This window comes from Ictidomys tridecemlineatus, chromosome 3 (genome assembly GCF_052094955.1).
Source record: "Ictidomys tridecemlineatus isolate mIctTri1 chromosome 3, mIctTri1.hap1, whole genome shotgun sequence".
Classification (NCBI taxonomy): domain Eukaryota; kingdom Metazoa; phylum Chordata; class Mammalia; order Rodentia; family Sciuridae; genus Ictidomys; species Ictidomys tridecemlineatus.
The window spans coordinates 47,864,654-47,884,773 of record NC_135479.1 but is presented as its reverse complement, the minus strand read 5'-3'; the positions used below and the strand labels follow the sequence as shown (position 1 = coordinate 47,884,773).

The following is a 20,120-nucleotide window of genomic DNA, read 5'->3' as shown; positions in this document are numbered from 1 at the left end:
GACACATCGACAGACTTGTATGTTGTATGGAAGGTGGAGTATAGAAGAAAGAGGATGCAGAGAAGCCAGCAAGAAGGCTACAGTCATGGTCTAGTCCACAGGTGCTGAGGATGGCAGGCATGAGGAGGAGGAGGCACTCATGAGAAATAGGAGGACAACTGGAACAGCAACAGGTGCTTAGCATAGTACCCCACACATAATGTTGCTCAAGACCTGTGGCTATTGTTTCTAGCTAGCCTGTGGAGGGCAAGGGAGCCAGTGACCTCAGGTGACTAAGGTTTGAGGTTGAGATGATAGAAAGACCAAGGGAATGGACTGAGGATGTGGTCCATGGGCGGCTCCCCTGGGCAGGCTCTCTGCAGATTGTTCTGAGGTGTAATCCTCTCCCAAAGCCTTTCTAGGCATTCTGGGCCAGGTGTCAGGACACTCGAATCTAATTCCACTTCTAGAAGCTATGAGCTATGCAGCTCATTGCATAGATTTGGGCAAACCATGTCCCCTGGCCTTTGGTTTATTGGGAATGTCAATGATCACTGTACTGCAAAAATGTGTATTTAAAATGCTCAAAGCAAGCCAGGCATGGTGACACACTTCTGTGATCCCAGCTACTCAGGAGACTGAGGCGGGAGGATCTCAAGTCTGAGGCCCTCTCTCAAAATAAAAAATGAAAAGGGCTAGGGGAAGTAGCTTAGTGGCAAAACACCCCTGAGTTCAATTTCCAGTACCACAAAAAGTAAAAAAAAAAAAAAAAAAAAAAAATGTTCAGTGTAATGGGGAAAGGGAGAGGCAGTGGGGCTGACAGGATGGAGGGGCTCTTGGTCTGACTCAACAGGCCCACGTGGAGAACAGACCTGTGGGTAGTGTGGTGACAGACACTGGTTTAACTGCCTGACAGCATGTGAGGGGGCTTGTGGTGAAGCGTGGGTGAAGCTGTAAGACAATGTGACAGACCCTCACCTGTGGTTACAGCTCTGTACCCTCAGCATCCACATGCTGGGCCTCCACACAGCCCTGGGTCACAGAGGCAGATACTGAAGTGAGGTGACAACTCAAGGTCCTTCAGTATGTAGAGCAAGAATTTGAACTCAGGACTGAACTACCTCTAGGGCCTGTGCTATTTTCTCTAAGTCTCAGTGTAAAGAGTGAGGGAAAGGGTTGCGTGACCTAGGGGCAGCCCAAGCAAAAAGTCAGGGGCCCCATGGTGGAGCAGGGTGAGTGGCTCTGGGCAGACATAGGCACCAGATGGTTATCAGGGAAAGTTCAGCAAATATGGTGACTCCACCATGACACACATACACACACACAGAGGTTCTCATGCCATTCTCCTCCACAGTGTTCTTATCAACCTAGTCACCATCTCTAAGGTAGGGCTGTATCCTAGCAGTGAGTGGCAGAGCAACAGGAACCTGAGCCCAGCAGGGGCAGTGCCCAGCTCCTCCAGGCACTTTTGTGATCTGCTCACTTTGTTTACCAACTCCCCAATGCTTCCAGCTTTGGAATCAGGCAACCCTGGGCCCCAGATACAAATATTTAATTTACTGATGCTCGACCTCTTTGAGCCTTAGCATGTAACATGGTGCCTGGGAGATAGCAGGTACTCTGGGAGGATGGCTGTGATTGTCTCTCTGCTCATTTCTTCCCTATTCCCACCCCTTCAAGACCTCTCCCTTGAGCACAGCAAAAATGAGGGTGTGGTTGATGAGGAACATGAGTATCTGGACCATTTTGACATTTTCAGGACAGCTGTTCTAGGTCTGGCCCTGTGCTCAGCTGGGCTCTACAGTTGGGGGTTGTGGTGGATGATTCAGGTTTATGGGAGACAGATTTAATCACAGTTACTCTGATCAAGACAGGAAAGCCAGAAACACCACAGGTCGCTGACTGAGCTCAGGGACCAGTGAGCTCCTCTGCTAGGGTCACCATTGGCTCCTTGTTCCTGGCTGAGTAGGGTCTCAAAGGCTAGGCTGTCAGAGGGGCAAGACTGATGAGGAAGGTATATGGATGGAGGGAACAGCTTGGGCAGAGGAGGTAGGAAGTGTGCAGGTAGCAGGTCCAGAGCATGCCAGGCTGAGAATATACTAGGCGGGGTGTCTCAGATGGCCAAGTGACACACTGGACTATTCTCAAGGGTCTCAGTTGTAGACAGTAAAGGAGCAGGGGAGGCCCTGCACTCACACTTGTAGCAAGCTGGGAATTCCCACATATAACACAGTGCTCCACCTGAAAGAGGCCAAGGAGACTGTCCCAACTCCTACCAGACATCTTCCCTCTAAGCTCTGGAGGACAGTGCCACCCTCTTCTTGACCTGGGAGTTCTTGGCCTGGAACCCTGAGGGTCTACAAGTAGTCTTCAGGGGTCCACTCATCCAGGCCAACCAAGTGTAGACCACTGAGCCAGGCCCTGGGAGAGCACGGTGAGCCAGGCAGTTGCACATCTTTGCCCTTGTGGAAGTCATTGTCTGGGGGAGGAGACACTCAAAATAACAAGTAAACAAGAGAAGAGCAAAGTCAATCCAGATTATGGTAAATGGTCAATGCTTGTGGGGAATATATTGGCCCTCTGGAGTTTGGAGGCAAGGAAGCCCTGTGCCAGGAGGTGAGCAATGAGAATGAGGAGGAAGTCACCTGGGGAAGCAGTCTGAGGGAAGAGCACTTCCAGCTAAGGGAAGATATTTTACTGGGCAAGGGAAGAATGACTTCCCTTCAGCCTTCTGGGTTCTTTGGGCTACCAATTGAACTGACATAGGGCAGCTTAACAAGAGAAAACAGATAAAAAGGATCAGAAGCAGTGTCAGGTGAGTAGCATCCTGAGCTACAGAAAGAAATAGGGGCTTAGGAATTTGGGGGGTGGAGACATGCTTTGTAGGAGGGTCCAGGAGGAACTGAGTGGTGAATAAAGTTCGTTGTGGTTTACAGATAATCTCTCTCAGGTAATGAAAGTAATCTCTTCCTATAGATTACTAGGGTTTATGTGTGTGTGTGTGTGTGTGTGTGTGTAAGAGAGAGAGAGAGACAGACAGGCACTGGGGATTGAATCCAGAGGTGTTTTACCACTGAGCTATATCCCAAGCCCTTTTATAATTTTTTATTTTGAGATAGGGTCTCACTGCATTGCTGAGGGTCTTGCTAAGTTACTGAGGCCTCGAACTTGAGGTCCTCCTGCTTCCGCCTCCTCGTTTTTGGGATTCCAGGTGTGTGCCACCACACCCAGTTAGATTTCCTTTACAAATAAAATTTCTCTTACAACAGGACAGCTTTTCAGAATTACTCACTCCTCAAAATAACCAGCTCAAACTATGCCAAAGAAATAAATTTAGGGGTGACACTTTCTTGTCTCCTCCAGTCATATCTTGGGGGGGGTATGTCTTAAGCCCTTTGGTCTACATAAGGGGATGGGAAGAGCTCTGATGCTTGCCTCAGATTCTCAAAGGTATCCCTGACCCCCAAACAGGGTCCTGTTATGTTCTACTTTGGGGCAATGGCAGGGAGAGCATGAATCACAGCTCTGGGAAATGAGATTTGGGGTCTGTTCAGTGTTTTCACTAAGAAGAAATCCAGGGAAATATTTTCTGGCTTGAATAACAGGACTAGTTGTGCTTCACCAGAACAATTTCTTGGGGGCTGGGGATGTGGCTCAAGTGGTAGCGTGCTTGCCTGGCATGCCTGGGTTCGATCCTCAGCCCCTCATACAAAAAAAAAAAACCAAAGATGTTGTCCGCCGATAACTAAAAAAAAATAAATATTAAAAAAAAAATCAGAACAATTTCTTTCTCCAATTTTGTGGACACTGTGAATGATGCTGACTGATCATTTTCATCTTTATGTTGGCTTCAAGAAAGCTTATTTCATTCATGTATGAATTTATCCAATGAATAATTTTATTAAGCTTCTCTTAAGTGCCAGTGCTATGTTTACAGCAAAAAGTGGGGTCATCACAGAAAGTGCCAGCACTGGTCGATATGTATATAAGATGTCAGTTGACCGCCTTCCTGTCTGATTAGATTCTTTTTGTTTGTTTTTTGTTTTGGTACTGGGGATTAAATGCAGGGGCACTCCACCACTGAGCCACATCCCCAGCCCTATTTTAGAGATAGGGTCTCACTGAGTTGTTTAGCACCTTATGCTGAGGCTGGTTTTGAACTTGCAATCCTCCTGCCTCAGTCTCCCAAGCTGCTGGGATTATGGGTGTGTGCCACTGCACTAGGCAGATTCTTTCCTTTTCTTTCTTTTTTTTTAAATATTTATTTTTTAGTTTTCGGTGGACACAACATCTTTATTTTATTTTTATGTGGTGCTGAGGATCGAACCCAACGCCCCGCACATGCCAGGCGAGCGCTACTGCTTGAGCCACATCCCCAGCCCTTCTTTCCTTTTCTTAAACCACTATTTCCATTCTGTCTTTTTTTTTTGCCTGCCCCATAATTGTGACTTTTATTTTACCATATTATATATTTTTATGAGCCAGCACAAAATTTTCTGGGCAAGGTAGAAATATAAAGAAAAAGAAATAGAATATAGATGCCTACTGTGATATTGGCAAATATATATTTAGTCTTTGTTCCTCACTTCCTGTCATACAAATCCTAAAGTCCTTGGACTCTCCAAATGATACATGTCTTTCTATGTGGTAATGCACGGCTGATGGCAGCCCCTAGGCAGCAGGTTGGGGCTGTTCTTGGGAAAGATGGAGGCAGGATTGGAGGATTGGGACTTTCAGCCCTACCTCTAATCCCCAAGAAGAGAGAGGAACTAAGTTGTGAAGTTGACCACCACTGACCGATGATGTCATCAATCATGCCATAAACTCCAGAAGGACAGGGTTCAGAAAGCTTCCAGGTAGTGGAATACAAGAAGGTTCCTGGTGGTGGTGCAACCGGAGAGGGCTTGGGAGGTCCACACCCCTTCCCCCATACCTGGCTCTATGCATCTCTTTCTCCGTGTTTTATAATATCTTTTATGATAAACCAAGAAATTTACCTGTTTCCCTGAGTTCTGTGAACCACTCTAGGAAATTAATTGAACCCAAGGAGGGGGTCATGGAATGCAGATTTAGATCCAGTTGGTCAGAAGCACAGATAAAATCAACATGGGGCTCACTGTTGGGATCAGAAGCATGGTGGAGGATGGGACAGTCTTGTGGAACTGAGCCCTCATCTTGTGGGATCTGACATGGTCTCCCAGTAGAGGGTATCAGAATTAACCTAAATTAGAGGTCATCCAGTTGGTATCCATTGCTGAGGGACTTTTGTTTGGTGTTTATGGGAAAACTCCCATGCATCTAGGGTCACAGGAGTATTTTGAGTAGTGAGAATGTAGGAGAAACTGAGTTTTTCCCTCTATCCTCTCACTACTTTGTTTCTTCTCAGGGAGAGGAACTGGAAATTGAGTGATGAGAAACCCAGAATAGCCCTCAGAACCCTTTAAAAGATTGCCACTCCAATCTTTAAAAGATTTTCAGTAACAAAATCTTAAGCCTGTGTGAACACAAACAAGACAACTGTAAGAAACCCAATACATTCATCTCCTAGATGACACCATTATCAACATTTCATCATACTTACTGCATTTATTTTGCCCCAACTCCTTTTTTTTTGTTTCATTTTCCAAAATATTTTGAAAACTTTCAACTCAAAATGGGGTCTGAGGACCAGTAGCAGCACTGGCATCACTGATGAACTTTTTAGAACAGAATCTCAGCCCTGCTCCCTGACCTCCTCAGTCAGAATCTTCAATTTAATGAGATTCTCAAATGATTCATTCACACGTTAATTGTTCAAGAGCATTACTTTAGAGCAAATCACAAATAAAATGTAGTAATGTCATTTCACCCCTCAGTGCATTTCTGAAGAAGAGCATGTTTTCTTACACATAGTGTTCTCATCAACTAATAAAATTAATGATAATTCTTTGGTATCATCTAATATGCTGTCCACATAAAAATTTCCCTGTCTTAAAATGTCTTTTAACGGTTGATTTGTCATATTAAGATTCAAACAAAGAAAAATAAAAGGGGATCAGAGGCTCTTGGTCTGATGCTACCTTCCTCTAGTCTTACTCCCATGGGGGGAAAAAGATGGGGGTAGGGGGCTCACTTTTCTCATCTGTGAAAGGGGGAATAATGACACCACAAGATTTGATGAAATAATGGGTGATAAAGGCCCAGACTCCTTCATCAAATGTTCCTCTTACGCCCATAGGCCAGGTTCTCCTGGAGGCCTTCAATGTGGATGTGACCCGGCCCTGGATCACAGCTGAAAGAGACTCACATTTCGTGCTCAGCTCCCTTCTGCACCAAGACCCTAGCACCAATCGAACCTGGTGAGTAGAAGGGTGAAGATTGGTGGGTTTCTGGGGAGCCTGAGAGGCATCCCAAGATGGTATCAACACCTCACCCCTGCAGTCTGGACAGAAACTCCCTTCACTTTCAGAAAGATACTCAGCAGAAACAAAAGGTACAGGAGGAGCCCTGGGCCCAAACTGGTCTGTAGAGTCCATAGAGCCCCCATCCCTCTCCTCTTTCAATCCTCTTTCTGCTCCACTGCTTGGGGGAGGGAAACCTAAAAACTATTTTAGAATAAAGTTCATAATGGTTCTTTTGTTTCTTATAAAAGCAACATGTGTTCAACATAGACAATTTAGTATATTAAAAAGTAACATGTGCTCAACATAGAAAATTTGGAAGGCCACCAAAAAAAGTTTAAGAAAAAAAAAAAAAAGAAAGAAAGAAACTGAAACTATGAGGCCCAAGAACTAGTGATTAAGAGGCAGGCTATGATGTGCTGGACCCAGTGTCACATCTCTACTATAATCCCAGCAACCCAGGAGGCTGTCAGGAAGATTGAAAGTTTGAAGACAGCCTCTGCAACTTGGAAAGACCCTGTCTCAAAATAAAATAATAAAAGGACTGGGGATGTAACTCAGTGATAATGCTCCCTGGGTTCAATTCCCAGTACCAGAAAAAAAGACAAGAAAAAAATCTGACAGCAGTGTGCAGTAAGGGATGTGGTAAAACAGGGTTGTAGGGGGTGTACCTTGGTTTCACCACCTTGGAGAGCAATTTTGCCATATCTGGTAAAATCGGGGATGCACGTAGCCTTTGACTCAGCAGTTGTACCCCAGATACCAACCTTAGAGACACTCCCATTAAAAAAAAAAATTACACACACACACACAAACACATTTTTAATGTGGTTCTTGGGATTAAACCCAGGGCCTCATACATTCTAAGTACATGCTCTGCCACTGAGCTATGCCCCTAGCCCATAATGTGTGTGTGTGTGTGTGTGTGTGTGTGTGTGTGTGTGTGTGTGTGTGTACAGGGTCAGAGTGCTGGGGATTGAACCCAGGGCCTTGTAAATGTTCTACTGCTCAGCTAGACCCCCAGCTCTTACAAATTGTTGATTGTATGTTGCTAATAATAGTGAAAGACTAGATAGATTCATCATTGGGAAAATGGAAAAATAATATATGAATTATGTGAAGCAGTTCTAAGGTTAAATGAGTGAAACTAGTACTTTGGTGATTAATGCAGATCAACCTCAAGACATACTGTGAGATGACAAAGGGTAGGTTGTGGAATTAAATATACAATAGTCATTTACTCAACAAATATCTGTGGAACACCTACTAATGTGCCAAGCCTTAGGGATGCAGTGAGCCCAGCAAACAAAACCCCCAAGGCTTGGGGAGCTTACATGTTGGCAGGGCATAAATAGGTCAAATATGTCTTCTATTATGTGGTGATAATGATGGTATGCTAGGGTAGGATTATATCTATATTTAAGAGAAGCTTCCTGTTGTCATCAAAATGGCTTTTATAGCTGTGTTTTTTTAAAGCAGGATCTGGTTGTATTCATATTGTTGTTGTGTCTTTCTAATATATTTTTAAAGCAGTCCTTTCTTGCCTCCCTCCACTTTTCTTTTTCTCCACAATGATTATTGTTTTTTTTCTGTGCTTGTCCTACCACGAAGCCAGGCTTAAGTCCAGCCCCAGGATTCTTCTTTCTGTCCACTTTCACCATTTAGTTTCTAGTCATTGGTCAAGTGTTGACTTTAAACTAGCTCATACGAGCCTATGGTCTAGACAGATTTTGGCTAGAGCAATGTGAGGCGCTCAGGGTTCTGCAGAATAGAGCGAGCAGCTCTGCTTGGTGGAGGTTGAGTGGGCAGTAGAAGCTCTTAAAGCAGCCTCATAGGCCCTGGGACAAGGGCTATGACCCTGACAATCAAATAGTCTTGGTCCCTTTTCTGGTCCCTAGTTTCTTTGTACATTGAACAGTCTGGTGTAATCTTGTTTATATTGTCAATAGTGAGTTTCTGTTGTTTATAACCAAGAACTTTAACTGCAATATCAATATTAAAATTGGAAATAGTCCATGTCTATTTTAGTAAGAATGGCTTATAAATCATAAAATAATTACCATAAATTAAACTTTTTCTATGCTGGTCTAACCTCCATTCCTATAATAATAAACTATGATGTTAAGGGCTAGGCTTGAGCCTGGAGCTGGGCCTGAGGCTTGCTTGGTGGATTTAATCAGTAGGGTTAAGTGATAAAGGAAGGTGCCATTCATTCATTTATTCATTCACTCCTTCAGCAAGGATCTATATTCAGGGTCAGCATAGGGGGATGAGATAGTACAGATATGGCCACTGTTCTCATGGGGCTACCAGGCTCCTGAGGGAAACAGACAAGTTGGACAATGGCAAGGTTAATGACAGCTCTGGTGGGGGCATCCAGGGTACCCAGGAACATAGAGACAGCTGTGTTCTTCAGTATGTACAACAGGACTCAGGAGATGAGTAGAAGTTCGTGTGAGAAAGGATGGAAAAGGAAAGTTCAGTCAAAGAGAACAGCCTGAGCAAGATGAAGGACTGAGAAAACTTCATGTGGCTGAGGCTGACAGTGAGGAGAATCTGATGGGAGAGGTGGGTGGTGCTTTGTCACCAGGCACAGAGGGTTTGAAGGACCTAGAAGGGTACTAAGCAGGAATGGATAGTGAGAAGATTGTCAGGGAGATTTGGGCTGTGGGAAAATGAATTAAAAGCCTATGTTTATGGTGTTTTGTTTAGGTGAAATTTGATTGACATATGCCATGTGCAAAAAAATGCACACATCAAAAGCATGCAAGCTCATCCTGCTAAGCTGCCTGTGCAAGCAAAGTCCAGATCTAAAGGACTGTGGCAGCCGGTAGAAGCCTCTGGAAGCCCCATGGTCAATTACAGACATATCCACTGCCAATAGTAGCCTCCTCCTGACTCTTGTCTCTGTAGTTTAATTCTGCCTGTTTTTGAACTTGATATAAATGAAGCATACAATATGTGCTCTGAATTGCTCCTCTCACTCAGCATAAGGTCTGTGAATCTCATTCATGGTATTGCCTGAGGTTATAACTCTCATACCCGTTGCTAGATTTTTCCATTGTGTGAACAGTACTAATGGTGGGCATGTGGGTAGTTTCCTTGTATACTTCCATTTGACGGATGGGTGTACTTATTTTCATTGGGCCCATGAGTAGTATTACTGGACATGGATATGCATTAATTCATCACTGAGTTTTCCAAACTGTTTGTAATGCATCAGAGTCCGAGTTATCTGTGACCATCTCCTGTTCACCTATCACTACTCCAGTGGATCCTCCCCAGAATGTTCCCTGCCCCAGAACCCCAAAGGCCCATGTAGATGAGGGATGTCTGTTTGAAGTTCCTGGTACAGAGGGCTCAAAGCTTGCTCAGGGGTGGAGGAGAACTCAGTGGGGCTCATGAAACCTCCCAGAACACCTACTTAAGCAGAGGGGGTCACGGGTTTTCACATGCTGGGGAAGAGGATGTGGTAGAGGCACTTCTGAGTTCCTGCCACAGATGATAGTCCACGAGACCACGGGCAGGAAATGCACTGGTTGGCCAGTTGGGCCATACAGAACAGGCTGCCTCATCTTGCCTTTTGCATGTCTTTTCCCCATGATGATCACTGGGTTTTTTCTGTGCTTGCCTACCACCAAATGAATTAAAAGTCTATGTTTTCCTAAAAGTCAATTTTACCTAAACAAAATTTTACCACCTACCACCAACTCTCTCTAAAATATAACAGACCAGGGCTGGCAGCACCCTGGGCTTCGGCTGCTGCAAGGGATATGGAGTGGGACATAGAGCAGGCCTCCCCCCTGCCTGAGAGGCTTGGGAATGGACTCCAAGAGAGATAGGATAGATATGCAAGAAGGCAGGAGATAGACAAGGGGTGCCGGGGCTATAGCCAGCCCTCAATAGAATAGGGTCCCTGTAGCTGTTAGTGGATGGCTGATCCTCTGTCACTGCTGGTCAGTCAGTGTTTAGTGGATTTATCAGTCACTGGGGATCACTGGTCATGTGGGAAAAATGGGATGGGGAGCAGAGGCAGCTCAGACTGGGCCCCAAATCATGCTATTGAATGACTGTGATAGAAATGGCAATCTTTGGGATCTGCAGTGTGTAGCTTGCATAGATGTACATGGTAGTCTCTTGGGAACTCAGTTTAAATGGGAACAGAGGACAGGAATGAGAAGGGAGGCTAGTAGTTGGGACTACCTACTGGCCTTGGAGGGGATCAAGTTTCACCTTCCTTTAGGAGGGCTTCCTAAGTAATTGGTGTCTGGATGATTCTTCTGCAGGAGAAGGAAGTGGAAGGCAGAGAAAACAGCTTGGCCAAGGCCTGAAGAGGAGAGAGCTCAACTGGTCCAGGGCTGTATGTGGCCCATGTTCTGAACCCACCTGTTGTGGGGAGCAGGGGGAAAAGTGCTGGGCAAGGGCTGAGGCTTAGGCTGAGGAGAAGTTTGGGGAGAGCAGCAGGGCTGCTGAGGGTGACCTAATTTGGGGGCTCAGCTGCACCTGGCCTTCCTCCCTCTCTGTTGTTGCCTGGGCTGTCATTCATATCATTCAACAAAGATCTACTGAGCCCTTGCTCTGTGCCAGGCCTTGGGAATTACAAAGTGAATGAGTTAGAGACAATCCTTAGGGAACTCACTGGTTAATGGGGAGACACGGAATAAATAGGTAATCAAGTAAACCAGATATGATTAGGTGGCAACAGGTTCTGAGGAGGAAATAAAATGGGGTAATGTAGCGGTTAACAGGGTTGTGAGGTGGGCCTGGCTAGAGAAAACATTTATGAGGAGAGACCATTAAGCAAGGCACAGGAATGAGAATGAACCAAACTAGTGAAGAGTGGAAGGTTCTGGGCAGAGGGAATAGCAAGGCAATGGGCCAGAGGCAGGAAAGGACCAGAGGCTGTCTAGGGTACAGGGAAGGCCTGAAAGGCAGGGAGGGTCTAGACTGCAAAGTCTGTGGGCTGTGCTAGAGGTTTTGACCATTTTTAAAAGTGTGTGGGTGTGGAGAGCGGTGATAGTGAATGGGAGAGCAGTGTCTGAAATTGAGGTCCCTGATGATTTCATGGCTGTGACATGCTTGGTGCCTGGGGAAGTTTCTGTGAAAAGGTACAGGATGCCTAGTTGCTATGGTAATGCCCTCCATGAAGAGGCCCTGTGCTAGAGTCTTATCAGCCTGGACCTTGATCTCAGACACACAACTCCTGGGAATAAAGGAACTCTTTTGCTAGACAACCACAATGTTTCACCAGCTCTGTTGTTCCTGAACCTGCCTGCATAATAGTAACTTTAAACAATGGACTTTCTTGAGAGCTGCACAGTCTCCTAACATTGTACATTGCAACTGTAAAATGTAACTGAGGAATAAACTGCATAATGTTGCTAACTCTGTAACTTTCATGAATACAATGAATAATGCTTGCATAGTCTTTAATCTAATTAGTGAGACAAATATAATAAATATTGCTGGCATAATTCTTTAGACCTGCTTTTCCATCAGAAAGCAGTGTTCCACCTAATCCCAGCTTGTATCTTCAAAAATCTGCATATGTGACTCTTTATTTTTCTAATTGACCTTCAATGGAACCTGCTAGTTTGGCTGTGCTGGTCTCAGGCAGTTGGGGGCCTGTATGGATCCAGACACAGGGGAACTAGCAGGTTCCATTGAGGGTCAATTAGTTATGGAGGTCATAAATCTGACACAGGTCCTACTGGGCTAAAATCAAGATGTCAACAGGGCCACATTCCCTCTGGAAGGTCTAGGAAGTGTTTTCTTGCCTTTTACAGCTTCTAGACACTATCCATATCCTTGGTTCATGGTCCCTTTCGCCAGCCTTACATCCTGTAATATCACATATTCAGACCTTTTTTTCAACATTGAAAAATCAATATTTATTTGACAGATAACTTCTGAATTAATATAAAGAAATGACAATAACTTGTATATACATTCATTCAAAACATTTTCATTAAGCACCAAGTAGAATAGTTTCTGATCTTGAGCCATGTCCCCAGCCCTATTTTATATTTTATTTAGAGACAGGATCTCACTGAGGTTGCTTAGCACCTGGGTTGGTTTTTTTTAACTTTTATTTTTTAGGTGTAGATGAACACAACACAATGCCTTTATTTTTATGTGATGCTGAGAATCGAACCTGGGTCCTGCCCGTGCAAGGCGAGCACTCTACCGCTGAGCCACAATCCCAGCCCCAGCACCTGGCTTTTGATGAGGCTGGCTTTGAACTTGCAATCCTCCTGCCTCAGCCTCCCGAGCCACTGGGATTACAGATGTGTGCCATCACACTGGGCGTTTATTTAGGTTTTTAATCAAGAAATCTAAAGCTGCCAATCAGAGCTTCTAAATGGCATGAGATGACCAAGTTAAAACCCTTATGAGTAAAAAATAACTTTTAAGTTTTGACCTATACACTCCAACCAAGGGGAGATCTGCTGGCCTCAGGCTAGTTATCACAGGTCATAGGTCCACAAGCCAAGAATCATCCTCACAGCTCACAAACAAAATGAGTAATACATATACACAAAGTGAGTATAAAATACATGTTCCTGTATATTCCAGAGCAGTAATGCCTATTTCCCATGAACATACAATGCAGCAAGGGGCACAAAAAAAGATACCATTCACTAACCCACAAGACAGTGGAAGGAATAAAAGTCCTATGCCCTGGGATGGAGTGGAGGCTTTGTGGACCAGGTGGCATCCAGGCCAGACCAGGAACATGAGTGGATATCGAGGTTCATGGGAAGGGATTTTCAGGGTTGGAAAGGACAAAATGAACCGAGACACAGACCTACTGACTATTCAGAAGACAGAGGAGTGTTTGTACTGGCTGAGGGATATAATCTAAGAGTTGAGGAAAACAGAGAAAAGAAAACCTTTTCTAACAAGAGGGCAAAATACCTTCTCCACAGAGGATCCACATGCTCTCTGTGGAGATGAAGGAGCTGGGGATCACTCTGCAGGTCACCTCCACCCCAAGACCTAGCCTCTTAGAATCAAATCCACTGACATTTTTCTGACATATTTACAAAATGTCTGCACTCTGTACTGCTATGGAAGCATTACAAATGTTGTATTAGATTCCTCTTGAGATAGTTAAAAGTCTTGAGACAGCAAATTTACACATTTTTCTCGACTACTATGGATGTGTACTAATCATAAAAGGCCTAAAACCAAATTCCTTCTCCTGATTCTAGGAGTACTTTATTTTTCCCCCTCAGATCATAACAAACTAACAGCTGAGGAAAAAAACTATATATAAACTACATAAAATTTTAAAAACAAGCAAAAAGCCAAGAAAAAAATCTGTGGCAAACTAATAGTCTAAACATTGTTATAGACAACAGAAACAAAATGAAACCTCACTTTGTCTACTAAGCATTTTATAAAGTACTCAAGTAATTAACAGCTCATAAAAATTGGGGAAATTTTTAGGTGGAGATAAAATTAACACCAACTCATTCTCTGGCAAATAGATGTTCTAAAATGCCATGTCCACACAGAGAGGTCTGGAGGAACTATCTGCAGGAGGCTACCTTGTAGCCAGACCTCTCTCCAGGTCACTTCAGAGGTGCAGGGATATTGGCAGACGCCTGCTCCAGGTAGGCCAAGGGGCCGAGGGACTTCAGCCGGCTTTTTATGCTGCACATTGATGTCCTCCAGCACCTGCTGCCAATGCTTCAGCTTTTTCAAGTGCTTTTGCACCAGTGCAACTTTCTGCTGCAACTCATTCCTTAGTTCTGAGACATCCTCTTTGATAACTTGCTCAGGTTTCTGGACAGACAACTGCAATCTTTTTTGTAGAAAAAAGCATTCTGTCTGTCTTAGAAACTTCTGGATACACTGATCAACACTAGTTCAAATTTCTTCCTGATTGGTGCCATTGACATAATCCTGACTCACGAGAGAAGCAAAGAAGCCTCGAATGACGACTCCAACTTGTCCACCAAGGTGCTGCTAGAAGTCCTCGGCATGCCAGGCACTGCCTGAAGAAGCGAAGCCTGGCCGGGAGTCCCAGAGGGGGTTGCGGGGGCGGGCGGGAAACGGGTGTCCGGAGAACATACCACCCCGTGGAGCCGCCATGTCTGAGGTGGTGGGCCTTGGCCCACTGACCTTCAGATCTTTCTCTGACTCTGAGTTTCCTGCTTCCTTCTTAAAGGGGCTAATAGTAGGACTATTAGCCATGTCCACCTGGATAATCCAGGATCATCTTTCCATCTCAAGATCCTTAATTTAATCACATGTCCCCATCTCAAAGATCCTTAATTTAATCATGTTTTCAAAGTCCCTATCACTGTGAAAGGAAACCTATCCACAAGTTCTGGTGACTAGCATATGGACAAATTCTGGGGACTAGGATGTGGACATCTGGGAAGCCATTATTCTGCTCACAGAGCCACAGCTGTCTGGTCTAACATCTGTCTGCTAGAGGGACACTGAGGCCACTGATGTGAAAGTGTGAATTTGAGCATTGATTCAGCACTGAAACCATGGGCGGGAAGGGGTCACCATGGAGAGTGTGATGGTTAGGAAGACAAGGAACAAGTCTTAAGAGCCTGGTGACATTTTAGAGGCCAGACAGCAAATAAGCCAGTGAAGGAGTTCCAGAAGGAGAAGTGAGAGAGCAAGGAAATCAGGAAGAAAGAGCATCAGAGAGGACAGGCCACTTACATCCTGGGCTGCTGAGAGGTTAAGGAAGATGAGGATAGTATCTACCAGATACTGATAACCTTGACAAGAAGTGTAGTAGAGGCAGAAGTAAGCCTGGGGTAGGTTCACCTGGGTTGGGACACATGCAAAGATGTAGACTTCTTATTCTATAAACCATGCAAATCTGTGAATGTATTTTATAATAAAAACTTTGTATTGTGATAGGAGGTGAGGAAGTAGAGACACCACCTCACTTTTGTTCCTCATCCTGTGCTCTCAGTCTGTCCCCTGCCCCACTGTAACCATATCATGATCTTTCAAAAGCACAGACTAGTCATGTGCTTCCCCTTTATAAAGTCCTCCATGGTTTCCCACTTCTCCCAACAGGAAGACTTTGAACTTGGTTGGATCACTGTTACTAAGCCACGCCTCCTCAGATCCCTTTCCCACTAGCCCTGACTTGCAGCCCTCAGCCTGAAGTGCTCGCCCTCTGTCTCAGGGCAACCCGGCCTTCCCCTGGACTACATGGAAAGTGAGAAGGTTTAGTCTGATACTGGACTCCGCCATCTCCCTGTCTGCTTAGGGTGGGGGAAAAATGTAACCAGAATCACATCTCCTGAGGATGGCTTCATCAGGCCCCCACACCTCCAGTGCTGACTGACCTACAGGGGCACTGGCATGTTCTTCTCAGGAAACGCTGTCTCTGAGTACTACCCTTGAGTGATAACCAGGAAGCCAGCAGTGCCCCCCAAAGAACCAACTGTGTTGCTGGTGGCTTCATGGCTCCTCCTACCCCCATCCCCATCACCAATTCAGTTCCCAAGAGAGAACTGAGTCTTTACCTATCACCAGAAACTCTGTCAGGGTGGACAGCAAGCAGAGAGGGGCTGCATCTAACCATTTCTTGCCCAGAGCTGAACAGAAGTAGAGGCTGAGAAAATACCTTCTCTGTAATGCAGAGGCTGATGTCTGGGCTAGGACTCTGCCTGTTTCTCCTGGGGTCTGGGCCTTCTCCATCGCCAGATGGACAGGGAGGCTGTGGACCTGGAACAGGAAGACCATGCCTGGTCAGAGAAGGGAGTCCTTAGCTGGCTCAGCCTTGCTGTCTTCCCACCCTTCCTCCAGGCTCCTGATCACCAGCCCTAGAACAGCAGCACCCCTGCATCAGTGTTCCCTCAGCCAGGATGAAATTGTCTGCCAACCAGTAGGTAAGTCAACCCCAACTCCAGGTAATGCTCCCCAGATCCCCTTTTCTAGGAGTCCCACTCATTCCAACCCAAACCCTTGCAATCCCAATTCCACCTAATCCAGCCCAGTATCTCCACAGTGACCTCCCATCCGGCACCCAGACCCCTTCGCACCCAGCCCCATCACCTGCCCACCTTCCCCCATTCTGTCCTCTATTTACTGAGTGTGCACAGTATGCCTGGTACCCTGCTGAGTGCCTCATTCACTTTGAATCCTCCAAATCATGCCATTCACAGGAGAGGAAGCTACAGTTCACAGAAGTTAAATTTTTTGGTTTCCAGTATGGCTAAAGTGATACCTCTGTCATTGGTGGTATTACAGATGCAAACCCCACTCTAGCTGATTCCAAACCCCAACCCAACCCAACCCAACCCAATTCCTCACACCTCCAAGGAATTCAGCCCTCCCATCTGGTCTCACTATGTCCTTCTTTAAGGTCCAGCATGGGGTCTGGCAATATAGGATATGTGGTAAGTGCTATTCAAATGAAGCGTGAAGGAAGGAAGGAATGTGATTCCTCATTAACCAGATCTACCTTCCCACCCAATGCAATTTACATCACCCAGGCTCTGACAGACATTGAAGTAGAATCATTGTCTCTGGGAGAGGTGTTGAGTTGTACAGACTCAATCTCTGCCAAGATAAGTTCACAGTCCAGCAGGAGAGCTGGAGGATTCTGTGACTCAAAAATAAGACAGTATCTTGAGGCCATAGCAGGGGGATGGAGGAAGGAGCTTTCACTCCTGCCTCTGGGGTCGTGGGGCAGTAAGATTTCCAGGGTTTTTGAGGTTGGAAGCTTCCCTGGCCCTCATAGGTGGTCCTACAGCATCTTGCACACTCGCCTGGTACTGCACTAGTAGTGCTTTTTTACCTGGACTCCAGACCAGGAGCCCCTTGAGGAAAAGCCCTAGGTCACAATCATTTCTGGATCCCCATCAGCCACAAGGCTGGGTACAGAGCAGACATCAAGGGGCATTTGTGGAGGTAGTAAATGAGGCCAGGGAAAGGCATTGCATCCAGGATATGTCCAGGCCTGTCCTTGGAGCCCTCCACCCCAATTCCAGCCTCTTGGTACTGCTCAGGGTCCCTTACAAAGATGGTCCTGTGCCCTTGGAACTTGGATGTAGGATTGCCTCCCAGCATCTCTACCTTCTTACCTGGTTGAACTATTTCAGAGCATGTCCCCATCCTAAAAGGAAGGTACCATGGAGTGACAGTTGTTCGGAACCACCAGGGTGTTTTGGTGAGTATGCCTGAGTGGGAGGATGCAGGGCCCTGAGGAGGCGGTGCTGACCCCTGTGAGCGACTCTGCTCTTGTGCCAGACCTGACTGATGTTCTGTTTTCCTGGTGCATTCCCTGGGCTGTTCATGCTCTGACTACCTATGCTCATGCCAGGGCTGACCCAAGTATTCCATATGGCCTGGCACACCTACCCTGATGCTAACCTCAGGTTGAACCTCAGCACCAACTCCTCCCCTGTTGAGGGGTGAGCTTGCTGTCTCCGTGTCTCCTGATTGGTTGAGTCACTGAGTTCCACGATGAGGATTATAGTGTGGCTCTGACTAGAACACCGGGGGCTCACTCAGCCTTTTTTCTCCCTTTCTTCTTGTCCCCCCAGATATGTGTTCAAGTTCAGGCCCGGCAACTCCACAGCCTCAGCTCAGAACTCACAGGCAACTGCAGCCTGCTGGCCCCTGACTTACGCCCCCAGGCTCAGGCCTACTTCTCTGACCTTGGTAAAAATTGCATGCTCTCCAACCTTGGGCAGCTTTAAAGAGATCTTCTCTACTCTCCAATGAGAGGCTCCAGCCATAGCAGGGACAGAGGAGCACTGAGGCCAAGAGTGGGACAAGGCAGGCTCAGGACCCCATGTGAAAGGAAACATCAGGGTGGAGCTGAGTATAAGCTTGCCTCAGGGGAAGATGGAGCCTTCTGATTCTGAGCTCTTTCGTGTGTTTCTTAAAGAAAATCTCCTGGATCCAGAAGAACATGTGGACATAGGGGACTGCTATGGAAACAAAGGAGGCAGCTGGAGGAAGGATAAAAACACAGCCAGGAGGCGCAGGGCCCTGGAGAAGGCAGAGGAGGAGGAAGAAGAAGAGGAAGGTGGTAAGAAGAGGCAGATGTGGGGCTCCCAGAGCCAATCCCCAGGCGAGCAGCCTCCTGGGGTGAGATGTGCCCAGGTCTGGGAGATGGAGGGCAGTCACTGTGCTCTACAGACTTGGGTAGTGTCAGCTTTTCTCCCTCCATCTTATGATGGGGAAACTGAGGCCCAGAGTGAGAGCGACAGAAGTGACTCACACAGCAAGTCAGAGGCAGAGCAGGTTCTAGCTCTCTTTGCCTCTGAGATAAGAGCTTCACTCTCAGGAGATTCCCTAGCTTCATTCCTGAGCTGAGTCCTCAGGGCTTGATTGAGGTGTGTACCCTACAGGGCAGGACATATGCCCACACTCCTGCCCCTAATCTCACGCCCACTCCACATCTTACCTGACCTGCTGCATTGTCTTGGCCAGGCACTGAGATTGCCATCATCTTGGATGGCTCAGGAAGCATTGATCCCCCAGATTTCCAGAGAGCCAAAGACTTCATCTCCAACATGATGAGGAACTTCTATGAGAAGTGTTTTGAGGTGGGTGTCTCTAAAAGCGATCTCATGGAGTTTACCACTTATCTATTGCCATGTAGAAAATGACCTCAAAACAACCACCATTTTATTTGCTCATAGTTCTGTGGGTGAGATATTTGTGTTGGGCTCAGGTGGGTGGTTCTTCTATGGATCTGCCTGGTTGCCTGACTGCCTCAGACCTGGATTGTCTGGGCCATGTGTCTTCAGAAGCTCAGCCCAAAATTTCTGTGGCAGTAACATTACAAGAAGGAAGGGCTCAATGCATGAATTTGCTGATGTCCTACTGGTCAAAACAAGTCACACAACTAATCCCAACTCAATATGGAGGGGGTCTACACAGGAACATGAATTCAGGGAGAAATCTGATATACTGGGTTTCATGACTGTCATATGTTCCTCTATACCTACTTGCTTGGTAATTAAAATCTCCTTCTGGGAAGGGGGACAAGGTGGATGAGAGGATTCTTCCAGTGTTTCCAGGGGGAGCCACCTCAGGGATAGGGATGGCCTTGTGCATGGCAACCCTGCCAACATCCTCTGTCCCCTTACCCCTCCCTTCCAGTGCAGCTTTGCCCTGGTGCAATATGGGGCTGTGATCCAGACTGAGTTTGATCTTCGAGACAGCCAGGATGTGATGGCCTCCCTCGCCAGAGTCCAGAAAGTCACTCAAGTGGGGAATGTTACCAAGACCGCATCAGCCATGCAGCACGTCCTGTAAGTAGGATGCCAACTAGCAGCTCCACCAGAGGCTCTGTGTGGCATCATGCCTAGAGAAGGTGGCTGCACAAAACTGAGAAGAGGAAGTGGGGTTCTCATTCTTTCCTAGATGAGGGGATGTAGGATGACATCCCAGGACCATCTTCCAAAACGCTTTTCAAGGACTTCCTCCCATAAGACAGACACAGTAGAGTACAGTGTTCAGTGGATAGGCTACTCAGATTCAAATCTCAACTCTAGCTTATACTTATATGACCTTGGGCAAGTTGCCTCCTAACCTTTCTGTGCTTCAATGTCCTCACTTTTTTTGAGTCAGGGTCTTGTTAATTGCTGAGGCTAGCCTTGAACTTGTGATGTGATTCTTCTGCCTCAGCCTCCTGAGTTGTTGGGATTATGGACTTGTGCCACCACATCTAGCCAATTTCCTTACTTTTAACATGAGGATAATAATAGTCCTTGCCTCATAGGATTTTGTGAGGATTAAATGAATTAAAACACTTAC

The 20,120-nt window shown here is 46.1% G+C and overlaps 1 protein-coding gene and 1 pseudogene across 3 annotated transcripts in view; one reads left to right on the top strand and one right to left on the bottom strand.

The window, feature by feature from the left end:
• Itgae (integrin subunit alpha E) overlaps nt 1-20,120 on the top strand; it is a 69,140-nt gene that overhangs the window by 15,396 nt on the left and 33,624 nt on the right. For 2 of the 3 annotated variants that reach the window (XM_078042668.1, XM_040269536.2), the window contains exons 2-8: nt 6,197-6,317; nt 16,152-16,234; nt 17,450-17,517; nt 17,894-18,011; nt 18,241-18,384; nt 18,789-18,904; nt 19,464-19,615. In XM_078042668.1, the coding sequence (XP_077898794.1) occupies nt 6,197-6,317; nt 16,152-16,234; nt 17,450-17,517; nt 17,894-18,011; nt 18,241-18,384; nt 18,789-18,904; nt 19,464-19,615 (802 nt within the window). Of the gene's footprint in view, nt 1-6,196; nt 6,318-16,151; nt 16,235-17,449; nt 17,518-17,893; nt 18,012-18,240; nt 18,385-18,788; nt 18,905-19,463; nt 19,616-20,120 lie in introns of those variants that run through there. The other variant, XM_040269539.2, reaches the window with a different exon arrangement.
• On the bottom strand, nt 13,937-14,459 carry LOC101977685 (mediator of RNA polymerase II transcription subunit 28 pseudogene; annotated as a pseudogene).